This window comes from Alosa alosa, chromosome 10, assembly GCF_017589495.1.
Source record: "Alosa alosa isolate M-15738 ecotype Scorff River chromosome 10, AALO_Geno_1.1, whole genome shotgun sequence".
Taxonomy (NCBI): domain Eukaryota; kingdom Metazoa; phylum Chordata; class Actinopteri; order Clupeiformes; family Clupeidae; genus Alosa; species Alosa alosa.
In genome coordinates, this window is record NC_063198.1 from 27,251,324 (window position 1) to 27,271,381 (window position 20,058).

Here is a 20,058-nt window from a genome sequence, read left to right on the forward strand (position 1 = left end):
ACACACACACTCTCTCATGAGACTGGTGTGGTCAAATACCCAGGCCCTCCTCCTTGACCGGCCTTCATCCTTCATTTGCTCCCCTTCCCCCTTCCCCTCCCTAAAGTGGCCTTGACCTCTGACTCCCCCACCCCCTCATAGTCCTCCTCCGGGACGTCTCTCTCTCTCTCTGACAGCGCTACGGCTCATTCGGCCCCGGCGGCCATTACGGCTCTGGGGTGGCTGATGGACGGCTCTAGCGAGGGCCCTCTTTACTGCGGCCCTCAGAGAGGAGGGCTGGGCTTTAATGAAACTATGGATTTTACACTCCGTCAGAGACACAAACCTCCCTCTCCTCTCCTCTCCTCTCCTCCCCCTGCGCTCACGCCACGGCTGTCCCTTATGGCCCCCTGCCAATGCCGAAAGAGAGAGAGAGAGAGAAAGGCCATCACAGTGAGAGATGACCAGAAAGAGAGATAGAGAAACGAGAGAAAGCGAGAGAAAAAAGAGAGAGAAAGAGTGAAGCGGGAAAGAGAGAGTGCACAGGGAACTGGCGGGGTGTATCGGTAAGAGAAGAATGTTCCGTTCCACGCGATTAAGCGCGGAGAAACAGGCCAAGTCCAGCTCAGTGGTCCTGCAGTGCCGGTTGGCGCCACGGACACTGACTGACCACATGTGTGTGTTTAGAAAAATCACTCCATGCATCGCAGCGGCTAACCAACAACCACAGGGCACCTTCGCTTCGGTCATTTGTCAATACCCAGGTCCGTCGCGGGGGACAAGGTGACATCATACTCTATAGTAATGCACCTCCTCCAGGCAATGGTCGGGGCTAGTGGACTACGTATCCCATCATCCATCATACTCCAGTCATTATCTCAGTCATTAGGCGCCTCAGGGCCTCCTGCAGCTCTGCAGCGCTCCGATGGCATGTTCACTGATTTCTGTCACCTAGCAACATGGCCTATGGCTAGTGATGTCACACGATCCACTCAGCAAGCAGAGGTGTGTGTGTGTGTGTGTGTGTGTGTGTGTGTGTGTGTGTGTGTGTGTGTGTGTGTGTGTGTGTGTGTGTGTTGACGTGGGAGTACACTGCACAGAGAACCTGTTCTAATAGGATCCCCAGAGAATGGGACGGGTCTGTGTGTGTGTGTGTGTGTGTGTGTGTGTGTGTTGCCACCTAATCGCAGGGGCATTGATCACCCTGGCCAAGGTGAATGGGAGAAATGAGTGCAATCCCAGAGGTTTGACTTTGACTGGGGCCGAGGCTTTTGTCCCAAAATAATGATCTATTTCATGCAGCCTGTGCACTTTTCTAGTTCCCTTTATTTCATATTTCACTTCTACATTTCATCTCTACAAACAACACACACACACACACACACACACACACACACACACACACACCCAGATCAGCGAGCTGTTTCTTTCATAATGCCATCTGTTCTCAGAGGTAACTTGTTTTCATTTCGAGCTCATAAGCTCCCATTCCATCCCTTCTGTGACATTTTTTCCCAAGGAGGCAAAAGCATTGTGTAACACTAACTTACCTACTCTCTCCACCGCCTGCTCTCTCTCTCTCTCTCTCTCTCGGTCTCTGTCTCTCTCGGTCTCTGTCTCTCTCGGTCTCTCTCTCGGTCTCTCTCTCTCTCTCTGTCTCTCTCTCTCTCTGTCTCTCTGTCTCTCTCTGTCTCTCTCTCTCTCTCTCTCTCTCTCTCTCTCTCTCTCTGTCTCTCTCTACCATCTCTCTATGTTGTCTCTGTCTCTCTCTCAGGCAGACATCTCTCTCTCCTCTCTACCATAGCAACTCCGACTCACAGGCAGTGATCCTATGCAACTCCGCGTGAGCGTATGTGTGTGTGTGTGTGTATGTGCGTATGTGTGTGTGTGTGTGTATCCGTGTGTGTATGTGTGTATCCACCAGATTACCTCATTAAGCCAGCTGCATTACATTGCTCTGCTCCTCTATAATACAGTCCCCTGACTATTGTTCGCTGAATTAAATTAAAGCAACATCCGCTTTTATTCCCCCTCTCTTTCCCTCGCTATCTACCTCCAGCACTCCCTCTCTCACTCACTTTCACCTCTTCTCCCCCTCCTCTCTCTCCCCCTCCTCTCTCTCCCCCTCTCACTTATTCTCCTCTTTCTCTCTCCCTCTCCCTCGTTCTCTCCCATATCTGCCTGTTCCTCGGTACTAGCGGCGGGTTGTAAATTATTTGGCGCGCGGCGGGAGGACCGAGCGAGTGGCGGTTTGGAGGGGAGAAACTTTTCCCATTATTCGGCCGGCTCTCTGGTTTCACAACAGGAGGGGGGCCGAGGGCAGTTAACTTGTGCATTATTATCCCAAAAGTTCCCCTCTGGGATCAATCTCCATCTGCTACATATGGATCGCTTATCGACTGACCGCCGTATGGGCCAACACTTAATGCATGTGCTGTGTGCCTGTGTGTGTGTGTGTGTGTGTGTGTGTGAGAGAGAGAGAAGAGGTTAACGGGTTTGAGATATCGCTGCGGGATTAAAACAAAATGTGCGGCTAATCTAAAAAGAAGATTATATTGCAGAGTTGATCTGAGGGGAAGACAGGCGTAACAAGGTCTTGAGACAAACATCACATTAAAATGTCACAATATCAGTTACCTGGAGACTATGAGCTTACCACTGCTGCTCTGCCTGTGCATAGGTGCCTCGTAACATAGCATGGGACAAGCCTGTGGATTTGATCTGTTTACGGAGGACTCGTAGATTTCTAAGACTGTAAAATATCAATCATTAATATCTACCATTGAAACCCTTGGCTACAGATGCCAGCTTTATTGTGCTGGTGTTTGGTAGTCTAGGGCATAGGCTGGTGAGCCGGGGACATAGGAAGCATGTTTATTTGGAAAAGGAGATGTTTTCTGTACCCCCAAGATTGTATTGTCATTCCTAATGAAAATTTACTTTTAATGTGGAATTGAATAAAGTATCTAAACTGTGTGTGTGTGTGTGTGTGTGTGTGTGTGTGTGTGTGTGTGTGTGTGTGTGTGTGTGTGTGTGTGTGTGTGAAAGAAAAAGACAGTATTTTGACATAGTGTGTGCATATGCATAAAAGTGTGTGTGTGTGATGCATGTGCTTGCATTTGACTGTACATTTGAATTTAGCTTTGTGTGCTTGGATACATGTGAAATTTGGTATGTGTGTATGTGTGTGTGTGTATGTATATGTGTGTGTGTGAATGTGTGTGTGTAAATGTGTGTGTGAATGTCTGTGTGAATGTGTGTGTGTGAATGTGTGTGTGAAATGTGTGTGTAGGTGTGTGTGAATGTGTATCAGCAGTCCCTAAGGTAAGTCCACAGATTGCTTGTCATTGTAATGAGTGCTGTGTAGGGAAAGTCAAGCCTGACTGCAGCTCTCTCCTGCCCCACGGGACACAAGCAATACAAACCATCAGCAAGAGCTGCAAAACAACCGGCCCAGTGCAGAGCTCCAGCTTATTAACGCTCGCTCACACACACACACACACACACACACACACACACACACAGAGGTTCATTAAAACAGGACAAGCAACCTTGCTGCCATTGCAGTTTTGGTCCATTCTCTCACTACTGCCCTTCAATCACATGAACACGAACACACACACGCACACACGCACACACAAAATCCTGAACATGGGCATTCCCATGCACAAGCATGAGGTACCATGGAACACACACCCAAACAGGCATGCCTACACAAACACACACGCAAACAGGCATGCCTACACAAACACACACACATCATGTGACCTGACACCTCATATGACACCCTGGTAGGACTGATGTCCGGAACATGATTAGTTTGTCATATATTGTATGCTGTTGGAAGTGTGTGTGTGTGTGTGTGTGTGTGTGTGTGTGTGTGTGTGTGTGTGTGTGTGTGTGTGTGTGTGTGTAAAAGAGACAGAGGGAGGTTGGAGGCAGTGAGACATACTGTAATCCAAGGTGCTGATCTCTGTCCTCACATCAGAGGTGTGACACACACAGGGACACAGACACAGACACAGACACAGACACACACCAACCCGGGTGAGAAGACTCACCCACAGTTCCAGAGTCTGGAGCTTTGAGTATCAACACCCCTGAAAGCTGTGTGACGGGCGTTTCCATGGCAACAGCTGTGAGACCACAGTGTTGACCACACATGAAATAAACTGAGTGACCACGAGAGATATAGGAGAAATGTAGGGAGAGAAGGAAAGAAAGAGAGAAAGAAAGAAAGAAAGAAAGAGGCAAGTGTGTGCATGTGAAGGGTTGGGGGGGTAAGAGAACTGATCCACGTGTGAAGAAGGTTCCGAGGCAGGAAGGCTCGAGGCTGCAACTCTAACCCTGCTTCCTGGCCTCCGCAACAACACCCTCGACGGCAAGTCACACAATGCCCAACACCCATCCACCAAACACTAGATCCATGGGAAGAATCCCCAGCCAGGAATGCACTTCCTGAGTGCAGTCAATAAGCATTCGTATGCTTCTCACCCCGTACAAATTTAACACTGTGTTCTTTAACACTCAGATGGGATTCACTCAAGCTACTGTAATGCCGCCACCACCGAATAGACTGAATAGGGGATTGCATAGTTCACAAACGCTGCAGACACACACACACGGAGTGTCTGGCGTGTGATGTCATGTCATTATACAAGCACAGGACAACTCCTGCGGGCTCCTCCCAGACATCAACACCAACACAACGGGGGAGACGTACCACCAAAACAAACATGCTCAGGAAACAGGCAAACATTCCTGGAGAGACAGGAAGTACCGAGACTTCCTTCCTGTTCGGCTGCAATGGCTCTCAACAGAGAAGGAATACATTCAATGACTTCCTCTTTGATGACTGACACAACATCTGCGGGTGTGCGTGTGTGAACCATGCGATCCAAGTTCAGTGGAGGCGGCATTAGCTTGAGTGAATCCCATCTGAGTGTTAAAGTTGGGTTTAATGCTGCATGCTCTGAACTGACTCAATAAACCCAGAAGAGCTAGGTGCACCATACGCCCTATCAAACATACCTCAGCATTTAGAGAGAGAGGGAGAGAGAGAGAGAGAGCGAGAGAGAGAGAGAGAGAGAGAGAGAGAGAGGAGAGAGAGAGAGAGAGAGAGAGAGAGAGAGAGAGGGAGAGAGAGAGAGAGAGAGCGAGAGAGAGAGGGAGAGAGAGAGAGAGAGAGAGAGAGAGAGAGAGAGAGAGAGAGCGAGAGAGAGAGAGAGAGAGAGAGAGAGAAACTTCCCCCATGGAAACACAATAGAACACTAAAACCGAAAGCTAAGCCACATTTTCCCGCCATCGATCACCATGCAGTCTCACCGCCTCAACGAGGCCTCGGAAGCGGAGCGCTAGCCGATACGAGACCAATACGAGACCACAGGGCAACAATGAGACAAAGAGCCGAGCTGAACCTCCCAAGCAAGCAGCCGCGCACGGAGCATCCATCACCGGCAAGCTAACGGCTTACCTCTCCCTGCCAATGGAGGCAGGCTATTTTAAAAGCAGTGAAACAATGTTGACCGGCGCTCGGTATTGATTCCTTGCCAGCAGGGTACAGTTCTTGATTAGGAATGGCCACACGCACATACACAGAGGGAGAAGAGGCGGGGGCTTTCTTCCAGTCGCTTTCAGTCTGCAGTTAGGAATATCGAGGGAGTAAGTGTGTGTTTGTGTGTGTATTTATGTGTGTGTGGTGTGTGTGTGTGTGTGTACATACACATGTGGTAATGTGCATGTTTACTGTATCCCACATGAGCTGTGTGTGTGTAGTGTGTAGACACATATGAGTGTATGTGTGTAGAGAGAGAATAATACTCAACTAAACGTTTGTGTGTCGACAACAGACTAACAGTTTTGATATAATTATTTGGGTGGAAGTTTGACAGTGTGAAGAGGCCTCCCTAATTGCTGGTGGACATGCCACCGGGACCCAACTAGGCTTGTGGAGGCTTTATGGAGTGTGTGTGTGTGTGTGTGTGTGTAGACTGAGGCTTCGGCTTCATTAATTAGCACTCCCAGTGAAATACTGATCTGAGACCAGCCAGCGTGACCGTCAGTCAGCCCGACAACAACTCCAGCGGCAGCACACAGAGACAGAGGCAATAAAGCCCCTAATGCAGAGGCATCCCCACAAGCACTCCAGCTAAACACACACACACACACACACACACACACACACACACACACACACACACACACACACACAAAATGATAAGAAACTCTAGATACACTTACAGCATCATTTGTGTGACTGTAGCTGTAAGATACACATAAACACACAGGAATCATCACACACACAGACATAAAGATATATGAGTAGGAAGACAATGTGAGACAGACACAGAGAGAGAGAGAGAGATGGAGAGCAAGAGAGAGAGAGAGATGGAGAGAGAGAGAGAGAGAGAGAGAGAGAGAGAGAGAGAGAGAGAGAGAGAGAGAGATGGAGATCAAGAGAGAGAGAGATGGAGAGAGAGAGAGAGAGAGAGAGATGGAGAGCAAGAGAGAGAAAGATGGAGAGCGAGAGAGACAGAAAGATGGAGAGCGAGAGAGACAGAGAGAGAGAGAGAGGGGAGAGGGGGGGGGGGAGGGGGGCACATATTGTATGCTGCTCAGACAGCACTGCTGCAGGAAGGATTCTCCAGCAGCACAGTCTGCCTCTAACTGCATACTGCATGAGAAGATACAGAGAGTGTGTGTGTGTGTGTGTGTGTGTGTGTGTGTGTGTGTGTGTGTGTGTGTGTGACAAGAATTAAAAAGCCCACTGCTGTTCAAAAAGTCAAAGCAGAATGACCATGAATATTTCAGTTCAAATGAAAATATGACAAGCCCTGGCTTTCAATATCTCTCCCTCCCTCTCTCTCTCCCTCTCTCTCTCTCCTTCTCTCCCTCATTTTCTCTCTCTCTCTCTCTCTCCTGCCCTTACTACCCTTGACTACCTCTATTCCTCCCTCTGCCTCTCTCTAGCCTCCTCTCCCTCTCTCTGCCTCTCTCTAGCCTCCTCTCCCTCCCTCTGCCTCCCTCTAGCCTCCTCTCCCTCTCTCTCTCTCTCTCTCTCTCTCTCTCTCTGCCTGTATGTTAAAGTGAGGTGCACTGCAGTGACAGAAACAGACCGACAGACAGACGGACGGACTGAGAGCAGGCCAGAGGGGGTGAGAGAAAAAGGAAAAGGTGTGTGTGTGTGTGTGTGTGTGTGTGTGCGTTGTGTGTGTGTGTGTGTGTGTGTGTGTGTGTGTGTGTGTGTGTTACGCGTGTGTGTGTGTGTAACGCCATGCAGGTGTGTGTGTGTGCGCTGTGAAAGGGTAGGCAGGCGCTACAGGAGCGACGCATCGTGTGTGCATGTGTGTGTGTGTGTGTGTGGAGGAGGTGGAGCAGACGAGGCGCTGTGGTGGAGCAGACAGGGCTGTTTTTATCACAGACATGCGACATACTGGGAAAAAATACCTCCCTGGCACCTGCATGCAACATTCAAGTTACCCACACACACAAAAACACGGTGCGTATAGAACATGCAAGATCCCTGTAGTGTGTGAGTGTGTGTGTGCTTAGGAGTATTTCTGTAAATATATAGTGAGTCCTCCAAGTGTGTGTGTGTGTGTGTGTGTGTGTGTGTGTGTGTGTGTGTGTGTGTGTTCAGTCTGTTGGTACACTGGCTGTATGCCCAGGAGAGACTCTAGGGCAAGTGCAGAGAGAGGGCGTAGCACAAGAGGAGAAGACAGACAGGGAGAGGAGAGGAGAGGAGTGGAGTCAAAGCATCTCTGAACTTTAATAGCAAGCACACAGACTCACAAACACACACACGCACACAAGCACACACGCACACACACACGCCATGCTGAGAGTTTATAATTAGTCCTATGTGCATTACGGTTTTGTGTGGCAGCGAGGCCGAGGTCATCTGTCCTAATGGGACGCTCAGAGGAGGTCAGGAAGCAGGCTGGACCAAGCTGCGGCTATCAACCCTAATGTCATTACACACCCAGGGGCACTGCACCCGCCGCCTGCCTCCAGAGACCACCACCACCACCACCACCACCACCACCCCCCAACACCAGCAGCCGCTGCGTCCCAGTAACCATGCCTCGGGCCTGGGCAGGCGAGCGGGGAGAGCTGGGTGTCCCTGGAGCTCCCAGCCCCATTGGGGCCTGTGGGCAGCGCGTTGGGCGTGTGGTGGAGACAGGGACCAGACAGACAGGCAAATGGCTCCATATTAAGATGGTTTCCTCATGCCTACGTCTGTGTGTCTGTGAGTGTGTGTGTGTGTGTGTGTGTGTGTGTGTGTGTACAGAGTTCTCTTTGTTAAAGAATTCCTCATCTGTCTGGGTATGTGTGAGTGGACCGTGTGAACATCAAGGAGAAGCAGTGCTCTGTTAGCATATGACCAGCATGTGACAGACATGCTGGAGAAGGGCTCTCTCCTTATCCATCTCACACACACACACACACACACAGACACACACACACACAGACACACACACACACAGACACACACACACACAGACACACACACACACACACACACGACTATCCTGCCCTACTCACATAGAGATATCCAATAAGTATTCAAAAGAAATCAGTGTGTTCATGAAATTACATAAATTAAAGATTTGTAGTGCTTTTCCCCTTTCCCCCACAATGTGAATAAATGACCTTGAGATCCCAGGCACAGAGCACTGGTGATCCAGTACTTTGATTAACAGAGCGCCCGTAAATTGCGAAAGACTACCGACTTCCTTTAAAAAAATGCTTATGGGAGTATTGAGTCACAAAATATATGGAGGCCATGAAATGCACCGCCATTCAGGAATAAATGAAGATCTCAGCCACAAAAGCAATCGCCTAAAAAGTGCTAAAGTCAGAGAAATGAATAGGAGCAGGCGCTGTAAATGTCGTCTAACAGCTGTGCTGGCGGTAATCATCTTTTTAAGGAGTGGAGGGAAGAGACAGATTGGAGGAAAAATACAGCGTCAGAAACTAATAAAGAAAAGTATCTATTAAGCAGCGATCTATAATCCGATAAGCCTTAATGCAGTTCATTCACACAGGAATCATTTCATTTGATTCCACAGCAGTCATAGCCCTCGTCAGATTAGCGTGAAGATGATGGGTTTAGACTGTGAAGAAAAGACTTCTCAGATTAATTGAGAATGATAATTTGATTTTTTTTCTTTCTCTGAAGATTAAAGTGTATTTTATACGCCAATCTGGATAATGAGTTCTTCTACCAACTCCAACTGCCACTATAGCACTATGTGAAGTGGAGTTGTGGAGGAACAGGGGGTGGAGGAACGGGTGGGGTGGGGGGTTATGGAGATGGAGACAGGATAGCTTATGATCCAGAAATCTCAATAACACACCTCATGTCTGACTGGTAAATATTTATGTAAAGCCTCACTTGTGCCTCTTAGCACTGAAAAGAACGCCATCTCAGGTGAAGTCGCTTTGGATAAAAGCATCTGCTAAATATCAGTCACCCTTATCTTGCTTTTTAAATCTATCTCTACTCTGCAGTAGGCTAGATGATTCAGTCAGTGTGTGTTTGCTTTGCAAAGGTCTGACCCCAAGTACTGCCAACCAGGGCAATTGTCACTGTTTCTTATGTCAGGAACAATCCACCCTTTACCACTAAGTGCAGCCAATTACCCCAAGGTACTTCCAACCCAATCCTAGACCTAATGAACCAGGTAAGGTCTCTGCCTCTGCCTCCAAATTCATCCCAGAAACCCTTAAGACAGGAGGAAATGACTCGGAGTCTGAAACAGCTCCAGTTAAAGCTGACACATATGACAATGTCAAAGAGACTAACCTGAGGGGAGGGAAAAGAAGAGAGACCCTGTCTACCCTTCTCTCTCTCATGGGGCAAAGTCATGGAGGCGGAACGCTTGGTCTTATTTGGATGGGAAGTCCAGGCCTGTGGGATTTGGGGGCCATCCCTGTCTAAGCTCCTGTCCAGACAAGGTCAGGGGAACTACAGTCTCCTCATTACAGTAAAGGTGAAGCCAATGCTAAGATTGAAGCACAGAAAAGGCTTGAAATGCAAGCAATTTCTCCAACAGGAAGTTTTTTACCATCTGGGTAATTGCTACCACAGCTAATATAAGCACACTCCTCTTAACTGCTGTGTTTAGCTTGAGAAGCTACGCTAAGGCAAACATGCTGCTAATACGGTCTCAGAAAGCTATTCTATTCCTTCCCAGTTCTCGCCAGCTTGTGTGCTGTTAATGACCCTCCGCATGCACGCTGTTAGGTTTGCTCTACTTAGCGATGCTATACATGCAGTTAGCGACGGCGTAGCGTAGCTCTTGGCCAGGACTCAAGCTGTGTAGGGGATGGGGGTGGAGGTGGGGTGGGGGATGGTTAATTGGATAGCGCCCAATTACATGGGTGTGCAAAGGAGGCAGTCTGGAGTGAGGGAGTGTCTGCATCAGGCGTTAGCACGAGCAGAGTGTGTGTGTGTGTGTGTGTGTGTGTGTGTGTGTGTGTGTGTGTGTGTGTGTGTGTGTGTGTGTGTGGGAGACGCTCACAGTCCTCAGCAATTTACCTCCACTGGGTGTCTGCCTGGGTGATTCCCAGTCACAGTCAAAGGTAATTGGCCTCTGAGTGTGTATGCCTGTGTGTGTGTGTGTGTGAGGGTCAGAGAGAGAGACAGAGAGCGCATGTAAATGCTGTCATGTCAAGCTGGCGAGCTGCCAAAACCACGACTCCTCTCCTGACCACAACGCATGTGGCATCGTTTGGCAACAGTGTCAGGTCAATGACTTGGCTTATTCCAAGAACGCCATTCAGGGAGGGAAAACAAGGCAAGACAGCCCTTGCCAATGCAGATGACATTAAACAAACATTAAGGAGCCCATTTTCAATGCAGCCTCTTCAGGACAAGACAGCGCCAATGGCTCCGTCCTTCTAAGAAAAAAGCATTAAGGGATCACCTCTGAGGGCGTCGTGAATCGACTATGCTAATTGCTAAGAGCCAAGATGGCCTACATAAGAGCCAGCGGAGGCACAGTTTCTGCTTGGTGGGTTTGGTACGCGCTGGCTTCATGGCTTGTAATGGCTGCCTAGACCTTCTCTTTTTAAAAATGTATTCCGGAATTCTCATTCATTATTTAGTCATTTTCTCCTTTTTCATGTCTTCATGCAAACCTAGCCGCATCATGCGTGTGCGCAAACACACACACAGACACAGATGAAGACACAGACAGTGACACTCTACTTCATTGAGAGCGTGGTGGATTAACCCCTCTGAGCATTGGCCTGTCAGGTTGATGGAAGAGGGACACGTTCCCTCCCTCCACTGCGGCGCCACTGAAATGAGTGTGCCATTCAGGAGAAAACAGACACACAGGGAAGAGACCAGGAGTGGCTTGTGTGTGTGTGTGTGTGTGTGTGTGTGTGTGTGTGTGTGTGTGTGTGTGTGTGTGTGTGTGTGTGTGTGTGTGTGTGTGTGTGTGTGTGTGTGTGTGTGTGTGTGTGTGTTCTTACAAAGATCACTTTACTCACTCATGTGTCTCTGGCCTTTCTTGGCTGCATTAAAAGGGCTTACAAATGCTTCATTATAAAATGGAATCAGACGTGTGTGTGTGTGTGTGTCTGTGTGTGCGTGTGCGTGTGCGTGCGCATGTTCATGTGCCTGTGTCTTAATGAGGCAAAATGATTACACACATGGTAAGGGGGAAGCTCTTCGCTATCTGCCTATATGGTTTTTCATAATAATTAGCTGTGCCAGATGCAGCGTGTAAAATCTTTGATCAAAACCGGGACGGAGAGGCGAACGAGGAACAGAACAGAAGAGATGAGAGAAGAAAAGCAAGAGGAGAGGAGAAGAGGAGAGGAAGAAAGGAAGAAAGACCTTGCCTGACCTAAGGGACCTGCATGTCTCATTCCTTCATGCCCCAAGTCTCCCTCATTTCTCCATCTCTGGCTTGTGGCTTTATTCTAGCTCTCATTGCTGGGGGTTTTTGGCTTTATTCTAGCTCTCATTGCTGGGGGTTTTTGGCTTTATTCTAGCTCTTATTGCTGGGGGTTTTACTTACTCACGTAGGACAGTGAAAACAGAGAGGAATGAGTGGGAGAGGAGTGAGGTCGGGAAATGACCGAGTTACATTTGAACTCATGTCTATGTGCCCACACTAATGGACAAACACGGCTGGGCTGTTGCTGCCCCCCCCTCCTCCCCCCCTATATGCTGAAGTAGGGATATGAGGAACACCAAATGATGGACCCTTTATCTCTCATCGCCTCCTTTCTTCCTCAAGCCAGTGGGCGCCCATCAATACCCAGACATCTCTGACTTCTCACGAGCCGGAGAATTAAGACGGTAAATTGAATTTGGGGATGTTTTTTGTTGTGCTTATTTTTAAACCCGCTGCGCCGTTGTGTTTTAATCAGACTCCCCGTCGCCCGGTGGAGAGCTGTGCCGTAGAGCCCGACAGCATCCCACCATCAGATCTCTCCTCCGCGACTCTTGCTCTCCTTCACTCTATCACTTCTTCTCTTTTGCCCCCACAGGGATTGATGCTCTCTGCTTTGTTAAGTTTAGAGGAAAAAAAACATGCACACACACACACTCACTCACTACAGTGAACGCACAAACAGATGGGGAAAATGTTGCATATTTGTGCAGAATTGATTCCAGCTAATTAAAAGCCACATGCCTAGGTGCAATAAACAGACAGAGACACACACACACACACACACACAAGAACGGGGAAGAACGTCTGAGCTTTCCTGGAGTGAAAGCATAGACAGCAGGAAGATCCACACACACAGCGTACATAGGCTGAGAATCCTGACTATGAATTAATCATCCTCATTCTAGCACTATTCTCTCACACACACACACACACACACACACAAAGACTATAGCTGTATGACTGGAGTGCCAGAGTGGGGGGAAAACAATAAATATCAATTAACGTCATGTGTTCACATTCTTTCCGACAAGCTCTAGACAAAGGGAGCTCTCATATGGGAATGTGTTTATGTCCATAGCCAGACATTAGGAGTGGAGTGACCAGCTTATCCCTATGGGCTCTATACTGGACAGAAACTGGAGCACCAGTACCGCAGTGGCTTACTTGTGCACAGGTCTGAGAGCGCACTCAAACACCATGAAAAACGCGCATTAGGACTCGGCAGAGATAAATGATTGAGTGCGTAGGCTGGGCCAGCCGGTTACTGGGTCAGTCTGGCTAATGGGGCCTTGCTAAAGATGACCGTCTGGAAAACCGTATAACAAATAATTACATTAAAGCACACTAGACACACACAAATGCATGCACACACACACTCAAATTTGTGTGCATACACACACAGACACAAGCAGGCATATACATGAACCCTCCAAACAATTACACCAATGGCAATGCATAAGCTCAGGATAACATTATGATATTAAATGGAGATTATAATCTGATGGCAGAGCAGAAAAGGCTACTTGACTGGTCAACCCATGCTGGCAACATCTGGCCCACCAGAAACACACACACACACACACACAGGCCACTGAGACTGTGTGCTCTGCTCTTCTGCTCTTGCTTCATATTTCATTAGCAGGCCCAGAGTGCTCTCACAGGGGCTTTCTCTGGGCCACAGACACAACTCATACCACATCCAGACATCTGAAGGAACACAGAGGGGCAGAGAGAGAGGGAAGAGAAGAAAAAAAGCAGCAGAAACAGATAGAGAGAGAGACAGAGAGAGAGAGAGGAAGAAAGAGGAAGAGGGAGAGTGTGGAAATCTCCAAATGAAGCATCTAACTGGAATCACACACGTCTGTCTAAACACTCGTCACGCATGCAGCTCTGTCTGTATACAGTCAGGGTATCTGGGCTCGTATTTGTGTGTGCAGTGCAGTCATAAAGACACACACACACACACACACACACACACACACACACACACACACACACACACACACACACACACACACACACACACACACACACACACACACACACACACACACACACACACACAGCACTGAACAGAGATGGCAATCAGGCACTCATAGCCACAAGCTAAGAGGTACAGAACAACTGCATGATTAACAAAGAAGGAGATGAGAATGAGAGAGCGAGAGAGAGAAGAGAGAGAGGGGAAGAGAGAGGGAGGGAGGGAGGGAGAAGGAGAATGAAGGAGTCCACTTGGGGGGATGGGAGAGGCTGTGCATTTGAGTGAAGTAATTCAGCATGACAGTGGAACCATTTCCTCAGAAAAACAATGTGTCAGGGTGACCTACTGTACCCGAATCCAGGAGGGAGAGACGAGAGACCCAATGGGGGGGGGGGTGAGAGAATAGAGAGAAAGAGAGAGAGGGGGGGGGAAGGAGAAGGAACAATCCCGAGCACAAGGAAAAGAGAGATAATGAGCAGGGGAGAAGCTGAAAAGAACCTGAGTGCGAATGCACTTCAGCAACATTTCCACAAACACACAACTAAACACAAGCCAACCACAGCCCTGACGAAAACCAACTAATTAAACCCAAAGTCCGGATGTCTGTGCGTCTGTCTGTCTGTGTGGGTGGGTGGGGACTGGGGGAGAGGTTAGCATTTAGCTCCATCTTAATACCCTAAGCGAGCTGTGGTCTTCGTTGGAGGGGGGTGAGGAGACCTCCATCTGTTGCACAGGGGGGCCGGTGGGCAGCGGTGTGCCCAGAGATGGTGCAGTCTGAGCGGGCAGCCCCTCTCCCGCAGAGCTGGGGCACAGCCGGGGGTCAACGGCTACAATCCCCATGGCACTCAATTAGCCAGACATCGGATGGGGGGTGTAAGGAAGAGGGGGCTGGGGTTAACAGAGACGTTTTGGGCCCCAAGTCCAGCCCAGGGTGGGTCAGCTGAGACGTATTTGGTGAAGCGTGTATATTGGATAACTAAGGCATGTGTGTGCACGCGCACGCCCACACACACACATACACACACACACACACACACAATAATAACAATAACACAATGCACACAATACACACACCATAATAATAATAACCATACACACACCATACACACACCATACACACACTTGGGCTCTCCTTCCCGCTCCACACTCTCACCCTCCACCTCTTTCTCCACCTCTCCAGTCCCAACTCAACAGCCCCTCTCCAAACTCCGTCACCTGCAGGAGGTCCCCACGCTCCGACCCTCTCCAGCCCAGACAGGGTGCCGCTCAGGTGGGTACGGCTCAAGCACACTCTGGCCTGATTGGAGGACCCCTGGAGGACCCGCACAATCAGGAATCAAGCTGCCCTGTTGTGACGCCCCCAGGAGAGAGAGCTCTGGTGGGCTGAGAGGTGTGGGCTTGAGTGTAGATATTAACACGAGGCCTTCCTACTTCTGCGTCTGTGTGTTTGTGTGTGTGAGTGTGTGAGTGTGCGTGTTGGTAAGGGTTGAGGAGAACTAGGCAAGAGAGAAAGAGACAGAGAATGAGTGTGTTCAAAAATTATTTGAATCCTTTCTTTAAGAAATTTGATAGTTGGATTCAAATAAAGAATTCAAATGGGTGTGTGTGTGTGTGTGTGTGTGTGTGTGTGTGTGTGTGTGTGTGTACACAAATTTGGTTAGAATCCATTTGCTGGAATGGTGCAAAATTACCCAGCTGGCTATACTTGTCTGTGTGTGTGTGTGTGTGTGTGTGTGTGTGTGTGTGTGTGTGTGTGTGTGTGTGTGTGTGTGTGTGTGTGTGTGTCAGTTATCTCTAAGTGAATCTATGAACTGGGCTCAGTCCATGCATTCAAGTGCAGTGCACACAGCATTAATATACAGCCATCCATCTCAACACAACACACACACTCCACCCAGGTGCTGTGGTGCAGAGGGAGCAACAGGGGAGGAGGGAGGGAGGGGAGGAGAGGGAGAGGAGGAGAGAGAGAGAGAGAGAGAGGGAGAGAGAGAGGGAGAGGGAGGGGGAGAGGGAGAGACAGGGGAAAGAGAGGGGAGAGAGAGCATGGTTCCTATTCCTTCGTTCAAGCAGAAGGGTTTGATATTCAGCTAATGAACAAAATCTCTCCTGAGAACAGCAGCCAGAGATCTGCAATGGCCTGCATGCAAGCAAGCCCAGAGAGTGTGAGAGTGTGTGTGTGTGTGTGTGTGTGAACAGAGAGAGAGAGAGAGAGAGAAAACTGTGCGAATGCTATGCGAGTTAAGAAGTGTGCATGAGTGTGCGTATACATTCCTGTATGCTTTCACCCACATGTGACAGCATGACTGCAGAGGGCTTACATTATGGCAACACCTGCACACACACACACACACACACACACACACACACACACACACACACACACACACACACACACACACACACACACACACACACACACACACACACACACACACACACACATCACTCTTTAACTCACAAATCAAAGCCAGCACTGGCCATATGCCGTTTCTCAACAGCCATCATTTTCTCTGCTCCTCTCTCTCTCCTTTCCTCACTCACTCCATCATGCAGACTCGGACCTCATTCCACACCCTGTCGCCCTTTTTAATCCTCTCATTCGCAGTTCTTCTCTCTCTCTATATATATTTTTTTTTTTTTTTTTGCTAACTCTATCAGTCTCCTGCTGCTGCCTCCTGAAACCTAACCCGTTGTGTCTCGTTCTCTCTCTCTCTCACTCCTTTCCTTTTTTCTGCCATGTATTAGTAGGGACTTTATTCACAGAGAGAATGTGACTAGCAGCTTTTGGTAGATTACCCCTATTTTTTCTCCATCTCTCTCTCTCTCTCTCTCTCCCCTCCCTCCCTCTCTCTTTCTCTCTCTTTCTCTCTCTCCCTCTACCTCTCCCTCTACCTCTCCCTCTATCTCACACACAAAACAAGCCTGGGGACTCGCTAGAGCCTGTCCTTCATTTCACATCTCAGCAGATCCATCAGATGAATGCATCTCTTCTTTACACGCACACACACACACACACACACACACACACACACACACACACACACACACACACACACACACACACACACACACACACACACACACACCTCCACCCCCTCACCATCTGTGACATGTTTAGTTCCACACACTACATGTGCAAGCCTGGGGATCTCAGCTGTGAGGCCTCTAATACAAAAGTGTGCTTTTCTCTGTGTGTGTGTGTGTGTGTGTGTGTGTGTGTGTGTGTGTGTGTGTGTGTGTGTGTGTGTGTGTGTTTGTTTGTGTGTGTGTGTGAGAGGGGGAAGGAGGAATACATCGAGATCCCTTCCTTTATTTCCCTGAGCAATCCCACAGCGTCACACAACAGTACTGTGTTATCATGCTGCACTGTGCTGAAGCTCAGTGAAAAGGCTTCGGTCTTAAACACCTGCCTATACACATATACAGTATATACAGCTCTGGCACTCAGCCAGTTGGGAAGACAATGACAAGAGAAAGCAGAGACAAACCCCCAACAAGAGCACAACTAGGGAAATGCTTCCTTAATTGCAGTGACATCTTTCTGACGAATTCACAGCAAGACGCCAAAACCCAAACAAGACAAAACAACCAGGCATACACACAAAGCATCAGTTAAAGCATTCACAAATGAATACACATGCACACACACACACACACACACACACAGAAGCACAGGCTATTTGAAGAGGCCTGATTTGCATTGTGATTATATATTCATAAAGATGCCTGAATGACAGGCTTTCAGTCCGGAGAGAGAGGCAGTGAATTACAATGAGCTCTGATGGAGGCCCACAACTCCACATCAATACAGCACAGCTTAACATTTCATTAAGGCTCTCGCCATGCATGTGAACGACTGTGTGTGTGTGTGTGTGTGTGTGTGTGTGTGTGTGTGTGTGTGTGTGTGTGTGTGTGTCCACAGGCATTTTATTATTATTCCGAGAGATTCTATCCGTGCACGTGTGCATACTCCTAACATACAGGAATGGTTCAATATTGCGGCACAAGACAAATCCCACACTCCCACACACACACACACACACACACACACACACACACACACACACACAGCTAAAGACTCCGCACGCAAATACAGTATAAGCTAAGCCAACAGGCTGTGACTGCTGGGTTGCTGGTGAAGGTAGTGAGGCGATGGCGATAGTCTCCATGTAATGACCGCTGCTGCCCAACAGAGCAGAGAGGAAGATATATACACGTCACCACACTAAAAGACCACGACAGGGGAATCAGCATACCCACACAAACCCATCAGCATGTCTAGATGAATTACATCCGCTGCGTGTGTGTGTGTGTACTTATGATAAGGAATGTGGCAGTTTATTGCCTAAACTGCAGGGCTGGATGTCTAAACACAAGCCAAAGTCAAAGTCAAAGTCAGCTTTATTGTCAATTTCTTCACATGTTCCAGACATACAAAGAGATCGAAATTACGTTTCTCACTATCCCACTAATGTCTGTGATCATGTACACCCCTAGACTTAAAACACACACCTTCACACACACACACACACACACACACACACACACACACACACACACACAGCTAAAGACTCCGGCACGCAAATACAGTATAAGCTAAGCCAACAGGCTGTGACTGCTGGGTTGCTGGTGAAGGTAGTGAGGCGATGGCGATAGTCTCCATGTGTAATGACCGCTGCTGCCCAACAGAGCAGAGAGGAAGATATATACACGTCACCACACTAAAGAGACCACGACAGGGAATCAGCATACACACAAACCATCAGCATGTCTAGATGAATTACATCCGCTGCGTGTGTGTGTGTGTACACTGATAAGGAATGTGGCAGTTTGTGCTAAACTGCAGGGCTGGATGTCTAAACACAAGCCAAAGTCAAAGTCAAAGTCAGCTTTATTGTCAATTTCTTCACATGTTCCAGACATACAAAGAGATCGAAATTACGTTTCTCACTATCCCACTAATGTCTGTGATCATGTACACCCCTAGACTTAAAACACACACCTTCACTGAACCGCTTCAGTCTCAGAACACATCCACACACACACACACACACACACACACACACACACACACACACACACACACTCGTACACTCAAACACACACACACACACACACACTCGTACACCCAAACACACACACACACCCCCAAACAGAGAGAGAGAGTAGAGCAGCACAGAGCCGACCCTTACCTTCTTCAGTCTGCCATTGCGTGTGCCGGCAAAGGCCACAGTGTTGCCGTGGTAATCGTAGGCGGCCACCGAGGTCATGCCATCGTCCTTGTCCAGGAAGAGCGGGATGCCCTCGATGGTGCTCGTGCCGCCCAGGGGCTGGTTGAAGTCCTGGCCGCAGAAGTTGTCATCAATCTGCAGCGGCTGGGGGAGAGGAGGGGGAAGAGAGGACAGGCGTTAGCAATCGCACATGGGCTTCCTGTGCGTGCTTGCTGTTTAGATACATTTTATTGGATTGAACCAAGGAACACAACAACACACAGAGAGCAGCGCACAACCAACCCCCACCTACCGCAGAGTGCTATTAAAACAACATAATACAACAGGAGCACCGACATGAGAAACAATCAAAGCTGAAGATAATAAATAATCAAATAATAGATAAAAAAAGGTTATGAAATTAAAATCAAACCTAATGAGGAAGTAAATGTGTGACTATGAGTGAATTGAGGCTAGTCTGTCATCATAAGCTGCGCAGTGCAAAGGGAAGTTAAAACTGGTGCAATCAAACGGGATAGACGGGACCGTTTGAGTGAGTGACCCCTGATAAACAACAGGCTCAGTAGCAGTGAGGCAGGAGAGGACTGACCATCACCACCGCCCACACTCAAATGTCCATGAGCAGCGGTGAGATGGGAGTGAGTGAGGTGGCGTGGTCAGCCCACAGTCCAAAACCAGGCCAGGCCAAAGCCAGCGCAGTCTGGCTCACTGCGGGCCAATCGGAATAAGCTGAGGTCTGTTCCACTCAGCTTAGCAGAGTTATTGATCCCGTTCACCAAAGGTCAATGAAATTAAACTGGGTTTTTTTTCCCCCTCTCTTCCACTGAGACAGAGCGCTACTCGCCCAAGGAGCAATGCTGCGTTTGTTTAGCGTCCACAGCCAGATGACTCTCAGTTGTTTAAGAGGGAAACGTGAGGCAAAGCACAAACAAAGAGAAACAGAAACGGTCTG

The 20,058-nt window shown here is 48.6% G+C and overlaps 1 protein-coding gene across 1 annotated transcript in view; it reads right to left on the bottom strand.

Annotated features, from left to right (window-relative positions):
* Positions 1-20,058, bottom strand: part of plxna1b (plexin A1b) — a 184,648-nt gene that overhangs the window by 118,532 nt on the left and 46,058 nt on the right. The window contains 1 exon segment of the mRNA XM_048254798.1: positions 19,068-19,250. Coding sequence (XP_048110755.1) covers positions 19,068-19,250 — 183 coding nt within the window.